Source organism: Oryx dammah, unplaced genomic scaffold (assembly GCF_014754425.2).
Source record: "Oryx dammah isolate SB20612 unplaced genomic scaffold, SCBI_Odam_1.1 HiC_scaffold_15, whole genome shotgun sequence".
NCBI lineage: Eukaryota > Metazoa > Chordata > Mammalia > Artiodactyla > Bovidae > Oryx > Oryx dammah.
In genome coordinates this window covers 27,620,359-27,638,805 of record NW_024070199.1, presented here as the reverse complement: position 1 = coordinate 27,638,805, position 18,447 = coordinate 27,620,359, and the positions used below count along the sequence as shown (strand labels likewise).

The 18,447-nt window shown below is 51.2% G+C and overlaps 1 protein-coding gene across 2 annotated transcripts in view; it reads right to left on the bottom strand.

Moving 5' to 3' along the window:
* Positions 1-3,390: 3,390 nt before the first annotated feature.
* Positions 3,391-18,447, bottom strand: part of PKNOX2 (PBX/knotted 1 homeobox 2) — a 292,022-nt gene continuing 276,965 nt past the window's right edge. Inside the window, exons 11-13 of one of the 2 annotated variants that reach the window (XM_040255805.1) lie at positions 7,844-7,920; positions 6,567-6,745; positions 3,391-5,545 (exon numbers count right to left, since the gene is read on the bottom strand). In XM_040255805.1, coding sequence (XP_040111739.1) covers positions 5,319-5,545; positions 6,567-6,745; positions 7,844-7,920 — 483 coding nt within the window. In that variant the 3' untranslated portion in view covers positions 3,391-5,318. The remainder of the gene's footprint in view (positions 5,546-6,566; positions 6,746-7,843; positions 7,921-18,447) is intronic. The other variant, XM_040255804.1, reaches the window with a different exon arrangement.

The window sequence follows — 18,447 nt, the reverse complement described above, 5'->3', positions numbered from 1 at the left end:
ACCACCATAGAAACATGGAAACATGTGAGGCTTCCCAGGTGGCTCAGTGGTTAAGAATCCACCCACCAATTTAGAAGATGCAACAGATTCAGGTTCGATCCCTGGGTTGGGAAGATGCCCTGGAGAAAGAAATGGCATCCCAGTCCAATATTCTTGCCTGGGACATCCCATGGACAGAGGAGCCTAGAGGGCTACAGCCCATGGGGTTGCAAAGAGTCGGATGCGACTGAGCGATTGAGCGCACAACCACATAAAAACGTGTGGAGTGTGATGCTATCGGCATTCTTTCTGCCAGTCCTCTGTGACCCTTGCCCTGGGATGCTCTGCAAAGTTGAATCATCCTCTGTCCCTCATTCGATGCCAGGCACATAGTAGGCATCCGTGGATGCTCACTGAATGATGAGCGGGTTCAGGGGGTTGTAGTGTGTTTAGCAGAAGGAAGTTCATGGGAGCAGCTGTAAAGCAAGGAACTTCTAAAAGCAACTGGGAGCGATTTTCTGAGAGTGGTGTTTCTCAGTCTTCAGCATCTTGATCAGAATCTGGGAACGATCTAGTTGTTGTGCGACCTGATCTGTTTATAGCACAAGCAACCCTGGTGGCTTTTATGCCCCAAGGCTCACGACCCCCTCTGGAGGTCAGGCAGGCAGGTAACACAGGACTGAAGGCGTCTGGTTATAAGACACAGGTACCTCTGCAATTAAAGGTGGGAGATTCTTCTCTTCCATAGGTAAATATATTCTTCCCATTTTTTTGTTATTTTAATGTAGAGCCCTCTTGGATTATCTTGTTTTCTCACTCTGGATGGAGCAATGGGTATAGCGATATGTTTTCCTTTTAATTTATTTTCTTAATGAAAAAATTTATTATTGTTATTTTTGTGGCTGCATGTCACGTGGGATCTTAGTTCCCCGACCAGGGATGGAACATATACCCCCTGCGTTGGAAGCTCAGAGTCTTAACCACTGGACCACCAGGGAAGCCCCGAGTTTCCTTTTTAAAGACAACTGCTCAGATATTGGAGGGAAAGGCAAAAAAAGGAAAAGGAAAAAAGAGAGGAGAAAACATAATTAGCCAGTGAGCCAACCAAAGAATGGCAGCCCAGTAACAGATGGCAGCTGACCCTCAAGCTCCGTGTTGGGAGACCACGTGAGAGGCCAATGTCACGACAGCCTGGAGGCCACACTGTGAGGGGCTGCAGTGACTCAACTACCCTCAGCTGTGGCTGGGTGGGAATCTAGGTCCTAGGTTGCCTGTTTGCTCGATTTTTCGAGAGCAATCAGGAATCCGCATTTTATGTGCAGACTTCTGACTTAAATGTTGGCCCGCAAATTTTCCAAAACAAAGTATGGTCCAACAAAACATGACTGTAAGCTGGATTTGACCTAAGTGTCTCCTGTTTGCAACTCTGAATGATCAAGTTGGAGGTTATTGTCTAGGATATGGTCATAGCTCAACCATTTTGAGGATACGATGAGTTCTCTTTCAGTCTCAATCTTCCCCTAGAGTGTGAATTCCTTGACGGCAAGAACTGTGTCTTCGTTGATCACAGCTGTAGTCTCAGTATCTGAAACTGCCTGGGGCAGAGTGTTGCTCAGTGCTTGAATGAATAAGTCTGTGCTGGCTGTGTTGCAAGGGTCACTGCCCTCATCTGGTCACGTGCAAGGCAGCAGAGAGGTCACATGGTCCAGGAAGTTGAGCTCTGGTCAAGAACTTCCTTGGGCAGGAATCTCCAATTAGGTCATCCCTGATGGGTTTACGGGGTTGGGGCCAGAAGTCAGTCTGAACATTCCCAGGGTCTGGGTATCACAGCTCCATCTTGAGGATAAAGGAGATCTTCCTCATCCCCACCCCACGTTGTTCCATCTCTCTTCTTTCCACATGGACTTCGACACATCTCTGCGCGTTGGTTAGGGTCGGGGTCTAACGTAGACAGAGGTTGCTGCCTTCTCACAACAAAACCACCCACATCTCAGATGATTTAGGAGACCAGTTTTTAGCCGCTATGTATACAAAATGGCAGAACTTGAGAGAAAAACTTAGGAAGGGGTGGGAGAGGCTGGGCTCAGGCTATTACATAATTTCTCAGAGGTTTGTTTCCTAAAATGTGTTTTGTGCAATGCTAGTATGATTGATTGGCTATTACTTGAAAAACAAAAGATAAATACATTTGGGGAACATGTTAAACAGGTTTCTTTGCTGTGGGACCTTTCGGAGGCTTTTATATACTAATTCACATTATGAAACCCCTTTAACAAAGTATAATACACAGTTCATCCTAGACTAAGCCGGCTATCTCTTAAGAGTGTGTTCCTTAACTCCAACTAAAAAATCTTAATTTATCGCCTTCAAAAAATAATTATCACATATAGTGGAATGATATGTAACTTTGCTCTGTATTTTCCAAGTCTCCTGTAAATGTGTTATCATACTTTCATAATTTAAAAAATTAACAAGAAAGAGGGAAAAAGTTTGTTCCTTGGAAATCACTGCTTTGAATGTCGTCTTCTTGGCTCTCGGAGCTGAGGTTCCAGCTGTCATCTTCCCGTGACTTTGGAGGCTTTTTCTACTGCCTAGAGGTGGGGTCTCTGTGAAACTTTTCAGATGTGGCCAGGGTTTGGGTTCTGGGAGGGCGGGGACCCAGAGGACTGCTATCCACCCTTTCACCTCCAGAATCCCTCCCTTTCCCATCTTCATCCTAGCCAGAGGTGTCCACAGTTAAGCATAAGCTCGCCAGCCCTTGCCAATGGGAACGAAGAATTCTAAACCCATGCCGGGATATCTCAGCACATGGCTCAAGTAAGGAAACCTCCAGGATGAAAGTAACAAGGCTGCCTCTCACTTAGCTAGGGAGATGAGCTGTCTCTCAAATTCTTCCTGCCCCAGAGAATACAGTGCTGAACTCTGGGGTTCAAAGGGCAGGCTCCCCTCTGAACACAGTTCCTGGATTCAATGTGGCAGTCAAAACTGCCCATCCTTCCTGATTTCTGGGACCTTTCATACGAGGGATAGGGCGAGGGGGCATGTGAGGTTGGGGGATGGGCAGTGGTGGCACCAGCTTGGGTGGAGGTGGGATAAGCAAGGGTGAGGTGAAGAGGGGACTGAGTTCTGAGCTCCCTTGCTATGACAGGAGACCGCCAGGAGAGGGCAGTGCAGAGCCTCTGCCTGTCTTTCTTGCTCTCTGTCTTAGAGAAGATACCTCTGCAGTGATTGTGCCAAACTTGGCCATCTTTCTCCCCAGGCTGGCAAACTGAGGACACCCAGAAAGCCCTCTTCCTAGGTCCCTTTCATGGGTAGTCGAATGAACAAGGATTATGGTGAGGCCTCCAAATTTCCTCTGGTCCCGGGTCGCCCTAACCCTTAACCACATGAAAAGAGAATCACGCACCAGAATTATGGTAGGTAATAAGGTTTACTGAAAACTCGGCCACATTCGGTACTGGTTTGGTGGATACATCAGAAGAGGTTGCATAACATTAGGCAGGTGGAGGGGGGCTGGGAGGAGGATGTGTGGGCACATGTGTGCAAGTGTGTGGGGTGGGATGCCTGTCCAAAGTGATAAGTGGAAGGGTGTATGTGTGTGTGTGCATGTGTGCGTGTGTGTGTATGAACAAGAAAAATGAAGCAGAACAGGAAATGTATTTGTCCCACTGCACGTTGCAAAAGTCTCACGCCAAAAAAGCTAGACTTTCTTCTACCTATGGCATCAAAAGGGAGTAAAAAAATGATTGGATCACCCAGATTATAAATAAGGTTATTTGTTTCTCAAAAATCCCTATTAAAACATTAAATATCAGCTCTTTTGGGGGAAGAAATACATTCATTTCAGGGAGACCTCAGGAAAGCCACCATCCTTTTTCTCCACCTTACAGGGCCCTGGCAGGGGGCCCTCGAGTTGAGCCCAGCAGCCAACTCACATCCTGCTACTGCCGGAGATGGCCAACACATAACTGACAAATGAAGCTGCAAGTCCATTAAATTAAATTCAATGGAAAACACACGTGTGATCAGTCCTGTGGTTCACAGCCGTAGGGGTGGGAGGGAACAGGAGGGCGGGGTGCCAATCCTGGGGGCCTGGGGGTGGATGCTGTGTGTCAGGGCAGATGGTGGGAAGACTCCTCCTCCTTGCGGAGCCCAGGTTCCTCCAGGGCTGTGGTAGGGATGGTGTGTGGAACAGGGAGGCAGGTGGGTGGGCACCTCCCCCCCACTTTGGATATTGATGGGAAGGGGGATGTAGCTAGCACCTTCTCCAACCCCTGGCTTCACACTGGGCTGGACGCTTCTTTCCAAAGTTTCTTCTGCCTTCTCGGAAGGATAGAGCGAAGAAGAGAGGATGAAGGCTGGTGGAGCCAGCCTGGGGGCAGAGGGACAGCGGCGAGGGGCAGGAGGGGTGGACAGCTGCCAAGCTAACCTGGCTCCACCCTCTCCAACAGCCCATGGAAGGCGTGGAACGTCTGGAGAGCTCCATCCGAGGGCTGCGACATCTGGCCTAAGAGACCACTGACCACCTGGGGACGGCTGTAGTCCCCAAGGTCACCTTGATATGGCTCCTAGCCCAGGTCTTGCCATCTCCTTGTGTCTTGGAGCCAACCCAGGTGAAGGGCCTCCACTTAACCTCCTATAATTTGAGCCCACCAGCTTACCACTGATTTCCAGAAGACAGAGAGAGAGAGAGAGAAGGTGGCCCTAACAGCTCTCGTCCCCCTCTACCAAGTCCATGGGCCTTGGAGGGCCGAGGGGAGCCCTAGAGAATCCAGGTCCCATCTTACTCTACAGGATGTAATGCCTTGGCCCCCCTCCCCCTCCAGCCATGAGTCATGCATTCCGGTTCCCTTCTGCCTTTGAATGTCTCTCAAAGAGCTGAGGACCCTGTGGAGGTGGAGCCCAGACCCCCTTTGTCTCTTTCCTCCTGATTCGGTTCCCTGGCAGAGGTTCACTCCATGAACAGCACTGACCATGTCCCAGTGTGGGGCTTGTAAACAACTCAAGTCCTTCAGTGGCGGGGGCACTGTGGGTGCCCTCTGTCCTCAGGGATGCGGTGAGTCCAGATCTCACTCCTGCCTCTCCGTCCAGGCTGCTCGACCGGCCCCACCACGCTGAGTCCTCTGCAGTACTAGGGAAGTGGGGCCGGGGTTCTCGGTGAAGCTTGGTGGTTGGGAAGGAGCGGGTGTTTTCTGTGCATTTCCTCCAGCTACTGATTCCGGGAAGCCAGGGCCCAACTTCCTCTGTGCTGCCTGCCCCGTCCCTTTCCCCCCCACCCCAAAGCCCTCCTGATGACGCTCCTCTCCCTCTCGGTGACCAGTGCCACCTGGGCGGCTCGGCTACTCCAGCGAGTCACTGTGTTCCAAGCCCAGGTCGCTGACATTCGTTGTCTGCAGCTCGTCCGCCTCCTCCTCCAGCTCCTCCTCCTCCTCCTCTTCCATCTCATCCTCCTCCTCTTCTTCCGTCCCGTCCAGGGAATCGTCGTGTGCCGCCATCATAGCCTGCTGCATGGCCATGGTGGCGTTATCTGAAGACAAGGACTGCAGGTTGTCCAGGTTGATGGACCCTACAGGAGAGAAGAAGGTCAGGGTCAGGCCCAGGAGCCCCTGTGGATGGGGTGGTGAGCACCTACACTGGACAGTTCCCTGGTGTGAAGACTCCCGTCCATTCACCTCTCAGCCACCCCTTGCCCCATCCCAGGCAGCAGCACTCCTGGGTACCACTTCCTGCCATCTTCTGTGTAAGTGTGGCAGACACTGTTGCCTTTCGAAGAATTCTGTAAGTAGGTATTGTCATCCCCACTCTAAAGAGGAGGAAATAGTCTCAGACAGTTGAGTCATTAGCTCAAAGGAACACAGTCAGGCATGATATTGCTGAGCTTCTCCCCCTGGTGGGTTTGGCTGAAAATCTGTTAATTTCCACTCTACCTCATAAGACTGTTGCCCACCACACATAAACTGGTTCAAAGCCATATACATGCACGTATACATGAAGGTATGCACGCACACGTGTACACCTCCACTCCACTTCCCACACAGAGCTAGCTTCACATGCCAAGCTATAAAATGCCTGGCTCATGGCTCATTGAATTATTCATTGTGCACCAGGCGACCGGCAATTAGAAAAGTGTATACGGAGGGTGTGATGGAGAAGCTGGGAAAACAAAACTCTTCCTGGCCTCCGTTCACAAGCCAGCTGCCTGCCTCGGTATTTATAGATGGCCCTGGCTCCTGGGGTACTGTGAAGACACTGATGGGTGCTAAGAAACTTCGGGTGGGTGTGGGGGTGAGGAGGCGGGCTCTGCTGAGCAGCCATTGACTCAGATGCCCACCAGTGGACTCCCACTCATCCTGGTGAGATTGCTTTTGACTTGTTAAAATATATACCAAAAAAGCCCCTTCTTTCAGGCTTACGTACATCCTTTGGCAGGGATCAGGAGAGTTAACTATTGTGACAGAGCTGACGCTGCCACTCGAGTGAGTAGACATTCAACCCTTGACTGCACAGCCTCACCCGTAGGAGCTTCAGGAGCCCCTCTTCCATCCCCCCACCCCAGGCTCTAGAGTACCCTCAGCCCCAGGTCTTACCATCGGGGTTTGTCCCTGGGGCACCGCCCTGTTGCTGCAACACCCCTGCAGCGATGGAATTGGGCCAAAATCTTTGGGTGGGCCGGTGCTGCGACTTGATTTTCTTGGCTTTGGGGGCAGGGTCGGGGTTGCTGGCATCAAGCATAGGCTGCAGGATGCGTCTTCGGGCATTGATGAACCTGCCCCGGGGTCAGATGGAGACAGGTTAGCCACCACTGGGGGGCAGGAATGTGTGTGCGCAGGCGTGAGCATATGTGTGTGTACATGTGACGGGTGCAGCTGTGTGCACGTGCACACACATATATGCATGCATGTGTGTGAGTGTGCATGGGCGCACGTGTGTATGCACACGTGTGCAGGTGTGAGCATATTTGTGCACATGCAGGTCTATGCATGCATGGGCACATGGGTATGCTGATGCATGCATGTGTCCGTGTGTGCATGTGCACACCCACAGATGTGTACATGTGAGCTTGTGTGTGCACGTGTGTATGTATGCACATGTGAGCATGTGTGCAGGTGCACCCACATGTGCAGAGAGCACTAAGCTGCTTCTGGACTCCCACCAGCTGGTCCTCGAATGGAGCAGACTGGGGGGCTGGTCCAGGGATGAAAGCACAGCAGTGATGAGCCCTGGGCACCGAGGAGCTTGTGAGTTCACCAGGGGCTTGGGGACCACAAGTTGGGATGAACCCGTGAGAAGGCCTGGGAATCTGCTCCAGACCCGTCAGGACTGAACAGTGAAGGAAGAGCTCCTTAGTCAAAAGCACTAACCTCTGACCCCTCTCCGGGGGGCCGAGGGTCCACTCCTGTGCACCAGACCTTGCCCTCTGAGATTCCCGGGACACCCTGGCCTGCCGCAGAGGAGGGAGCCCGGGGCGCCCCCGTGGGTCAGGACTGCTGCCTCCTCCCTCCTTCTGGCCCCCAGCTCTGCAGAATGTTTTAGCTTGAGCTCTGTTTACACAGGTGGTGAGCAGAGCAGATAACCCCTGGGGGCCTGGGGGCCTGGGATGCAGCCGCCCTGTGTGTCTGTCTGTTCAAGCTTTCCATGATGTTCTTGACACAGCTTCCCAGCAGAGGGCGCTGAGAAGCTGCAGATGAAGCTAGAGGTGTGGATTTCAGCTTTCTGTTTGCAGCCAACATGGGAGGGCTGACATGGTGGCTGGGCGCAGACTGAAGTGAGCTGGGCACTCCCAGCTTTTCCCCTGCTGTGCATCCCCCTGCCGAGCAAGTGGCCCCTGGGTCTGAGAGCCTCTGGGCAGGTGATGCTAACTCACCAGTTATTCACTTGCAGGAGGGTGAGGTTTGTCTGGGCTGCAATCTGCCTCTTCTCATCCTCCGTGGGGTAGGGGTGCTGAAATGAAAGGTGAAGAGCTAGTGAGGGGTGGGCACGTGGTGACCTGGTCCCCCTAGAGACCATGCCTACGGCACAGGCAGCATCCCGGGCAGGCAGCCTCAGTGGTCTGGAAGCCCAAACAGGGGAAAGTTAACATTTGTTCCCCAGAAAGAATGGACTGCTGGCCTCGAGGGAGGTTGCTCTGTGCCTAAGGAGGGCCACCCACCCTCGGCCCAGCCCCCCTTTGGTGGGGAACCAAGTGGTCTCCCAGGAGCCGGTACAGTCCAACAGTGGTCGCTCCCACAACACCGTCACATCCTCCAGCCCACATCCTCCCCGCAGCAGGCAGGTCAAGCATGATCAGCATTAGGATTTACAGTGGCCTCCAAAGCCCAGGGGACTCTCAGAAGGTGGTAAATGGGGTGAATGAATCCGTTTAATTTACACTAACTGACATTTACTGACTATCTACTCTGTGTGCAGATTCATGTAGGCATCCTAGGAGAGAAGATAAATATAAGGACAACTACAACTTGTATAATATCTTACAGCCTGTGAAATGCTTTCATGCACTAATTTCACTTAATAAAGGCACCTCACTAAAACTCAGTAAGGGGCAGGTTAGGGATTGTTCTTCCCACTTTACAGATGAGGAAACTGAAGAACCATCTCCATTGTCCCCCAGAGGGTGGCATCAGCTTGGAACTCAGTTCTCCTGACTGTGGCCCAGGCACCCCCATCACCGCGTGCTGCCACTTTGTGACATGGAGTCAGTGTCTTTGGAGGGGGCGAGTGAGGACACGGGCTAGGGCCTTCAGTCCCTGCACTGATTCCATGCTTGTCTGTCTCTCAACCTGTGCTTCGTGAGGGCAAAGACCATCTCATATTAATTCATCTTATTAATGTATTCCCAGTGCCCTCCACATGTACATATGCACAAATGACGTTGTGACGTCAGTGATGTTCAGTAACACCCAGTGAAAGGAAGCAGACACAAGGCAGTAGATGCTGGGATTTGGGTGACGAGCACCGCAGAAGCTTAGAAAGAGCAGTGGGGTGTTGGCCAGAACATTGGGAAGGCTGAACAGGTCACATTAAAGACTGGGAAATTTGGGGGTGGCAGTGAGTTAGGGTGGTGAGCCCCATGATGACCAGTTCTGTGTGTCTTTGTGTCTTTCTCAGGCTTCTGCATGCCACCTGGTACCTGGCAGGCTGGCAATAGGTGTGATGAGAGTCTGAATGGGTTGGAGCCTTGCCCGGGCAGCTAGGGGAGGTTTGGCGGCTCTTAGGGTAGAGGGCCCAGCTGTCCTCAGGTTGGAAACATCCCCTTATTGAGGCGGTATGAGATACTGGAGCTTGGGCCTTCCAAAGTCCTGAAGACCAGGACTCAGATTTTTGCTCTGTCATGACAACTGGTGAGATCTCCGGACCATCACTTTACCCTACATCAAAAAGTCATGTCATGATTAAACGAAATTGTACTCGTAAAGTGCTCAAGAGATGGCTCTTCATACTCTTATTGGATGATGCTGGCAAGGTGCTTAAAGCTGTCTGAGGGATGAGCTTGAGATCAACAGCCTCGGTGGAACGCTCATTATCAGTGACAAAGGAAAGCAACCTCTTCAGTGGCCTCAGCGTCCCCCGGCTGAAGCAATCGGGATCGTGTGTTGTTTTAATTCACACCTCTGACCCTGCCTGCCACACCAGAGCAGCTGGGGCTTGTGAGCCACATAATATTAAGATTCTAACAAGAAGGAAAGCGCAGCGGTGTCGCAGAAGCCAATTCCATCTAAAAGGGGAGGAGCAGAGGGAGGTGGGGACGAGGCTGTAGCCCTCAGTGGCAGAGGAGAAGGGGCTCCGTGTCTTCTGACCCCCTCCGTGGAGGGGTGGTGGCTGAGCCCTCCTCCCCTGCCCATGGAGTTTCAATCTCCGTGGCCCTCATTAGAAGCCGAGCAGCCTCCGTGTCATTCATGGCAGCTGGTCTGAGGATACAGTAAAAACAGAGCAACGTTTTGGCCTCTCTGGGCCCTACTAGCTCCTTCACATCTTCACGCCTTTGCACATGCTGTCCCCCTGCTGGAATACTCCATCTCCCACCTTTCTACTGCGTGCTTCTCTGAGCTTCTGCAAAAGACCTCTCCCAGGTCAAGTCCTTTGTGAGGTCTCTCCCAGCTCCCTGGGGCAAGTCAGTCGCTGCGGCCCTTGAATAACTGCCTTCAGCCCATTCTCCAGTGACAGATCTCTCCCCTATCCTGGGGGTTGCTCAGGCAGGGACCCTGTCTTATCAGACACCGCATCTCCAGTGTCCAGACCAGTAGCAGGTGGCGTGGATATTCAGTGTTTGTGTATGAGACAGATGAGAGAACCAGCACGGGAAGGAGCTGGGTGACTTGTTCCCTGAGCCTTGCCAACCGTGCCGGCACATCAGCCACGAAACTCAGAGAAGCTGCTACGGCCCAAGTGAGAGACACCCACCCATGGAGCCCACAGCTTAGAAGGAAAGGCTTCAGCCAAAGAAGACAGCCTCTATTAAAGAGGAGTGTGTAGGGGACTTCCCTGGTGGTGCAGTGGATAAGAATCTGCCTGCCAACGCAGGGGCATGGGTTCGATCCCTAGCCTGGCAAGATCTCACACGCCACAGAGCAGCTAAGCCCAGGTGCCACAACTATTGAGCCTGAGCTCGAGAGCCCGAGTGCTGCAGCTCCTTAAGCCTGGGCCCTAGAGCCCGTGATCCACAACGAGAAGCCACCACAATGAGAAGCCCGATCACCGCAACAAAGAGCAGCCCCCACTCGCTGCAACTAGAGAAAGCCCACTGCAGCAATGAAGACCCAGGGCAACCAAAAAGAAAGAAATATGTAGTGTGTTTCAGTACACACTGGGTGGTCAGAGCAGCCAAAGGAGCCTTCTCCAGGGAGGTGGGCTTCAGCTGGACTTTGAAGAATGGCCAAGCCATCTTAGTAATGGAGGGCACGGGCTTTCCAGGCAGGGGCTTTGCACTAGGACTTATTGTCAGAGGCAAATTTCTTCCACTGTTAGGATCTCCAGAGAAGGAAATCCTTCAGCCTCCCGCAGATAGAGTTTGCTGTCTCTAAGGAGCCTTCCAGTGCAGGCCTCCATTCTGAGTGGATGTCATAAATCCACAGATTAAGTTAATGGGAAGGGATGAGAGGCAGGGACCCCCAAACTGGCTGGTTATTCTCTTACAAATACAGACACAAAGCCCCGATCCTCCTTCAGTGCAAGTCCCCCCTCCCCCACGGCTCCTGGGATGGGTATCTCAGGAAACATGCGGTGGGGGCGGGGGAGGTTGGGGGTGGTGGTGGTGAGTGCAGGGTTTGGCATGGCCTTGGGGACAGGTGTGTTGCCAGAACATTCCTGGCACCCTCTGAGTGCTTGTGGGAGCGGTCCAGCTTGTCCACGCCTCAGACCAGCTGATTCCTGAGGACAGAGTCAAAATAGCCCCTGGACAGCCCTTGATTTGGTCAGCACTACTTTTAGCACCATCGGAAAGGCTGGGGGCCAGGGGCAGCGAGAGGAATCCAGTGTGATGGCGGTGAGCCCTTGGGCTCGGCTCACTGTGTGGATGAACTTCTCCTCCGCAGCCAGGAGGGAAGGGCGAAGACAGAGGGCCTCTAGAAGAGACACGGATGGACCGGCAACGACAGCTCCTTCTCAGGCAGGCAGGGAGCCCCCGTGACCGGGCAGGGCTGCCTGCTGGTTAAGAGCATGGCCTCTGCAGAGGTCACTCCCTCCAGTATTCTTGCCCTGGAGACCCCATGGACAGAGGAGCCTGGGGTCACAAAGATTCAGACACAACTTAGTGACTACACCACCACCTGTACCACCTTTGCAGAGGTCAAGTCCTGCATCCACCACTTAACCAGACACAGGACCTTGGCAAAGTATTGTTTCATGGCTGCCATCCTCGGTTTCTGGGCTTAAGATGGAAATAACAAGACGGGGCCTACTCCTTGGTCTTTGAGGATGACTGAATGAGAACATGCTGTGCTAACTCACTCTGGACCAACAGTGACACCTGCCAGACCTCACCGTTCAGTTGAATATTCAGTCTCTGGGGAAGGGAACTGCCAGATTTAAGCTGAAGAGGCATTTCACGATACCACAGTCGCCACCAGGAAGCTCCTCTGACATCTAACCCAACTCTTTGCTGACACCTCCCTTTGGGCCCCATGACTCAAGTCTCATCTGGGCTAAAGTGAAGCTGAAGGCATCTTTCGGTTTGAACTACGGGTTTCCCCTTAGGGTCCTGGGTCTGAAAGCAGCTCAACCAGGCTGGTACATGGGCCCTTGGCCACTCCTTTCACTCAAAGCCCACCCAATAGGGAGCACCCTCCTCCTCACCCAGGCAGACAAGCAGGAGGCCGGCCAGATCCCCAAGGGACACAGCACATTGGAAGCAGCAGCCTGCAGGTGTGAGATGGAGCTGCCGCTGGAGCAGAGCTTGAAGCTGCCATCCTGGCCTGCTTTCCTACACTGGGGTCAGCCAAACCCTCCTTCCCTTCTTGCTCCTGACCAACTGTGTGCATGCAGCCTGCTGTGGCTACAAAACTTCTTAATGTGGCCACTGCTCTAGCAGGGCCAGAAACCAGCCAGAGGGAGGCAGCTGGGATGGTGAGGGGCCCTGAAACAGCCACATTGCATCATACAGAAGATGCCATTGACGGCAAGGCACACCCTGACCTCAGAGATGCTAAAGTGGGAGGGATGAGCAGTTTAGAATGGAGAGGGGTACAGAAGGCACCCAGGGGCCCTGACTTTCCTGCTAGAGCTGTCCTGGCTCAGACGCCCCGCTTTTCCATTCCTTTCTCTTTTCCACTCACCTCCCCACTTACAATTGTGCACACGCAGAAAAGCACAGGGGCTTCCCAGGCGGCTCAGTAGTAAAGAACCTGCCAATTCAGGAGACAAGAGACGCGCGTTCGATCCTTGGGTTGGGAAGATCCCCTGGAGGAGGAAATGGCAACCCCGCTCCAGTATTCTTGTCTGAAAAATTTCATGGACAGAGGCACCTGGTGGGTTACAGTTCATGGGATTGCAAAGAGTCAGACATGACTGAGCGACTGAACACACAGAAAATCACAGAGAACTAAAATGCATAGCTTGGTGTCACCAACACTCATGTGACCACCACCCAGGTCAACAAAACAGATTTCTACTGGTACCCCAGAAGCCCCTTTTCTGTCCCTTGCCAATCACCACTTCCAAAGATATCCCTCCCCAAGATAACCCGATGTTCCTGGTAATTCTTTTTTTTTTTTTTTTTTTGCTTTTCTTTATACTTTTACAATCTAAGTTACATTCTTAATCAATATGGTTTAGTTTTGCTTGGTTTTTGGACCCTATATAAACACAATCATATAGCATGGAGTATTTCACTCCATAGTATAGCTGGGAGATCTATCCATGGTTCTCACCATGGATGTTGGTGAGAAGCATTTCACGATACCACAGTTGCCATCAGGAAGCTCCTCTGACATCTAACCCAACTCTTTGCTGACACCTCCCTTTGGGCCCCATGACTCAAGTCTCATCTGAGCTAGAGTGCAGCTGAAGGCATCTTTCGGTTTGCTGTCCTGGTTGTTCTATGTAACAATCGCCTTCATGTTCATTGCTATATAGTTTTTCATTGTAAAAATCTACTACCTTCCTGCTCTTCATTCGTTCCTCCACTCACTAAGTTGTGTCCAACTCTTCGCAGCCCCATGGACTGTAGCCCACCAGGCTCCTCTGTCCACGGAATTCTCCAGGCAAGAATACTGGAGTGAGTTGCCATTTCCTTCTTCAGGGGATCTTCCTGATCCAGGGATCGAACCCTCATCTCCTGCATTGGCAGGCAGATTCTTAACCACTGAGCCACCTGGGAAGCCCTTTCTGCTCTTCACCCTTCCCCTGGTTTCTATTTCAATCAGTCCTCCACAGAGTAGTAAAATTTTGGTCCTTAACCTGCCCCCAACCCCTTAAATCCATGTGGAACACCCCCTCCACTGCCATGAGGTCTGAGCCCTCACTCTATCCAGAATTCCACTCACTACAAGGATGATCTGTTTTTCACCCCAACCAGACAGGGTGCAAGTTTTGAGAAAAGGGTCCACACCGTTCTTTTCACCCCCACCTCATCGGCGCTGAGGAAAATGCCAGGTTTGTGCCAAGAGTTCGTCTTCGTTGAATGATCGTAGGATCCTGGGGGTTAAGTGGTACTTGTCACCATTCCCTTTGTATGTGTCTGTGGGTGTGAGAATGAGTAGGAAGGGGGTGGGGGACATCAGTGATTCAGGCTCCCCGGGCCACCTGCTTATTAACAGTGCTGTTCACACAACTGATGGTTTCAAACATATTTGTGGGGGGATGAGAAGGAGAAGGGGGTCCTTAAGAGTCAGCTGAACACACTGGCTACTTCTCTAGAAGGGTCTCGGAGGCAGCATGGTGGCAGTAGGCAAGGACAAAGAAGAAGGCCTCTCGGGACTTCCCTGGAGGCACAGTGCAGGGGGCCCGGGTTGGATTCCGGGTCAGGGAACTAGATCCCACAAGCCCCAAAAGTCTGTGTGCCGTACTAAAGATCCTGCATGCCACAGCTAAGACCTGGTGCACCCCAGAGAAGAAGAACAGGGGCTCTAGAATCAGACTGCCCAGCTTTGAACCCTGGTCTCTCACCAGCTCGAGACCCTGGGCTCTAGTGTCAGCTTCTCCTTCTGTAAAGCGGGGAGAGCAAATACACCTTCCAAAGGTTGTTTAATAACAATCAATGTGTTAATATTTGAAAGGTGCTTAGAAGGGTGCCTGAACACTCCATGTTGCTGCTGTTTAGTCTGTAAGTCACGTCTGACGCTTTGTGACCCCTTGAACTGTAGCCCGCCAAGATCCTCTGTCCATAGGATTTCTCAGGCAAAGATACTGGAGTGGGTTGCCATTTTTCCCTCCAGGGGATCTTCCCGACTCAAGGATCGAACCCACGTCTCCTGTTTGACAGGTGGATTCTTTACCACTGAGCCACCTGGGAAGCCTAGCGCACTCCATGAGTGTTTGTTAAGTAAATCAGTAACATAAAATAAACCTGCTGCTCAACGCAAGTAGCTCTCTCTCCGGGAAAGCCACAGCTTGTTTTTCTGAGGGCAAGACCCCCCAGCAGCCCCTGTGTGCATGTACAAATGTGCTTTCTTTTCAAATAGGTTTATTTCCCTGACGCTGGGACTGCACCAGCCCCTGGGTATATATGATGGGGCATTTTCTGCTAACCTGCCTTCAGGCTCCTTGAGGGATGTGTGGAGGTGTAAATCTCCCCTGGCCATTTTCAGGTGGAATCTTTATTTATTTTTATTTTTTAGTGTTTGGCAGTGCCAGGTAGCAAGTGAGATCTTCGTTCCCCAACCAGGGATTTCTCTGTTGAACTCATCTGCCTCCCTATTGTCCAACCAGAGAGCAGAGACTGTCTTCCAGAGCCACACAGGGTCCGAAGCACCTGCCCTTGCCTTCTAACAGGGCTCACCGCCACTTCCTGGAAGCGGACAGCTTTTTGGAGAACTCTGAGCACTTAAAGAGCAGAGAGTACCCTGTGAGAGTACTTGCATGTATTCTGATTGAATTCTCAAGACATCTATGAAGTAGGCATCATTATTCCCATTTTACGCACGAGAAAACTCAGCCCAGAGGGTTAAAAACTGGCTCAAGTTTACACAAGGGGTATGTGGCAGAGTCAAGACCCATACTCCCTGTATTTTTTTTTTTTTTCTTTTATGCTGCTGCCTCAGGTCATCGTTGCTGTGTGCGGGCTTTCTCTAGCTGCAGTGAGCAGGGGCTACTGTCTAGTTGCCGTGCAAGGGCTTCTCATTGCAGTGGCATCTCTAGTTGCCGAGCATAGCACTTGGTGCATGGGTTTCATTAATTGCAGCACACAGGCTCAGTGGTTGTGGCTCTTGGGCTCAGCTGCCCTGCAGCATGTGGAATCTTCCCGGATCAAGGCCTGAGCCCATATCTCCTGCATTGGCAGGCAGATCCCTAACCTCTGGACCACCAGGGACATCCAACCCCCTGCATCTTTTTTTTTTTCTCCTGTATCTTTAGCCATGTCCACTTCACCTCTGTCAGCCACTGCGCTTTTTAACATATTATTGATCTTCACGATACATACGTATTATTGCCTTCACTTTATGAAAAGGAAATTGACATCAGAGAAGTTAATTGACTCATTCAAGGTCATATAGTAAGTAAAAAAATGGAGCAGGGCTCAATCTCAGGTCTGTCTGCCTCCACAGTCTTTCTTTCTACCGCAAAGGCTGCCTCAAAGGTCCCACAGACCAACAATCTCCAGCCCTCAGCCCTCATCGTGTGATGTGCTTCCTGTAGGAGTCATCTGAACAGATATGTCCCCATCCTGGCTGCCCTTCCCTGGACATGACTTGTCAAAGGACCTTTTGGAATCTGATGCTCAGTCCTGGATACACTATGCTGGACATGTCTGACCAGGAAGATGGACAACCCCCCTCCCCTCTATTGAGTTGCCAACCCCCTGCAAGTGTCTTTGTGTGAGAGCACTTGGTTACACCATGGGCTGACCATTCGTAGGATGTGTATGACTTATTCCCTCAATTAAATGACCAGTCCTAGGAGTGCTGAAATCATCTCTCTCACCTGAAGCTCAGGTGTTAGTGGACAGATGTATTATTTGGAACTTAGATCACCTTTCTCCATAGAAACAAGTTTTTTTAAATAGGTAGTTTTCTGGGCTAGCCTTAAAGACCGATTCGGTTGAAGATCTGTGTTCTGGTGGAGAGAAGCCCCCAGGATTCAGGACGGAAAAATGAGAGATCTTCCTCTGCTTTTAGGGAACAGAACTAGACCCAGGTAAATGCTGAGACTAGCGAGCATAGACTTTCTCAGTTTCTCCCTTTTTGTGCTCCATTGACTCTTCCCAGTCCCTCCTGTGACAAATCCCTGGATCCTTAAACTATCCTCCCATCTGCTTCCTCAATCGGAGGCTTCCAGCCTTTAGGACTTTACAGTCAAATCCCCTGCGGTGATGTTCATGATGATGAAGATAAAGCTTTCCTCATATTCTCAAAAGGGTCAGGAGAAGTTGAAGACGATTGCTAGGAGCCTTTCCTCTGGCACCCCATTCTGGCCTACCTCCTCAAAATGCTGTGCTTACAGATGCTCTGATCTTCATCTTCCACCACTAATAAACACTGGCACTCTTTCCCTGAAACTGATCCTAGTGGAGCGGGTGTAGAAAACCAAGCTTTTGGACTAATTCATACCTAAGCTATGAAGGAGTGATGGCCTCACCGTGGGCATTCTGATAGGATAATTTTAAATGGATCTCTGATGAGTGAGATTTCAGATAAGGTGATGAAATTACAGGAAAAAGTAATAGAAAACATATGCTGGAGCAATGGTGCAGTCTCCCTAAGCTATTTTTTTTTGCTTTTCAATGTTTTTTTTTACTTCACAGTTTCCCTAGAAGTATCAACTTTTCTCTCTGAGGTTTCCAAGGCAAAGCAGATTACAAGGACTTTCAGAGGTAGCCTGCAGGTATTTGTAGCAGCAGCTGTGTCTGTTTCAGGACAAAGGACCTCCGTATCCATCATCTTATTCTATCCTTGCAACAGTACTATGAGCTGGATATTGTGGCTCCCATTTTATAGCAGAGGAAACTGAGGCTTGATGAGGTCCAGCAATTCACTGCAGTTCTGCTGGCTAGGCACAGGGGGCATGCGTGCGTGCGTGCAAGCTCAGTCATCTCTGACTCTTTGTGACCTCGTGAACCAGAGCCAGCCAGGCTCCTCTGTCCATGGGGCTTCTCAGGCAAGAATACTGGAGTGGGTTGCCATTTCCTCCTTCAGGGGATCATCCCTGACCCAGGGATTGAACCTGGGTCTCCTGCTTGACAGGCCGACCACTGAGCCACCTGGTAAAATTCTTTACCACTGAGGGGCCAGTGATACTTAAATCCAGATCTTGTCTCCAAGTACCATGCCTTTTGGATAAACTGTCTCTATCTGCTGTGTAGGTGGGTGTCTGACAGGGGCAGATGCCCTCTTTCTTTAGACTTCATGCAACGCTAGGCACAGGGAAGCAGGCAAGGATGTTTGCTGAGTGACTGAAGGCAACACTGAGGTGCAGAGGCAATCGACGGACTCTCTCCTTCACAAGCCCTCCTTGGCCGGGAGCCTGTGTGCAGGACACGTGCTGTACCTGGGTGACTTCCAGCAGGGATGAGCCCAGCATGGGAGGCTCCAGCCCTGTGGGTGAGAACAGCTGGGAAACGGACAAAGAGTCTCAGAGACAAGAAGCATAAGGGATACACCAATGTGTGTAGCAGTATCACTCAAAGCCAAGAAGGGGCAACCCAAATGTTCATAAAGTGATGAATAGATAAACAAAATGTGGTTTCTCTAACACAATGGGATATTCATACACAGAAATGAAGCACTGCCATGCATTACAAGAGGGTAAACCCTGAAAACATCATGCTAAGTGAAAGAAGCCAGTCACAGAAGATTCCATATCATACAATTCCACTCATGT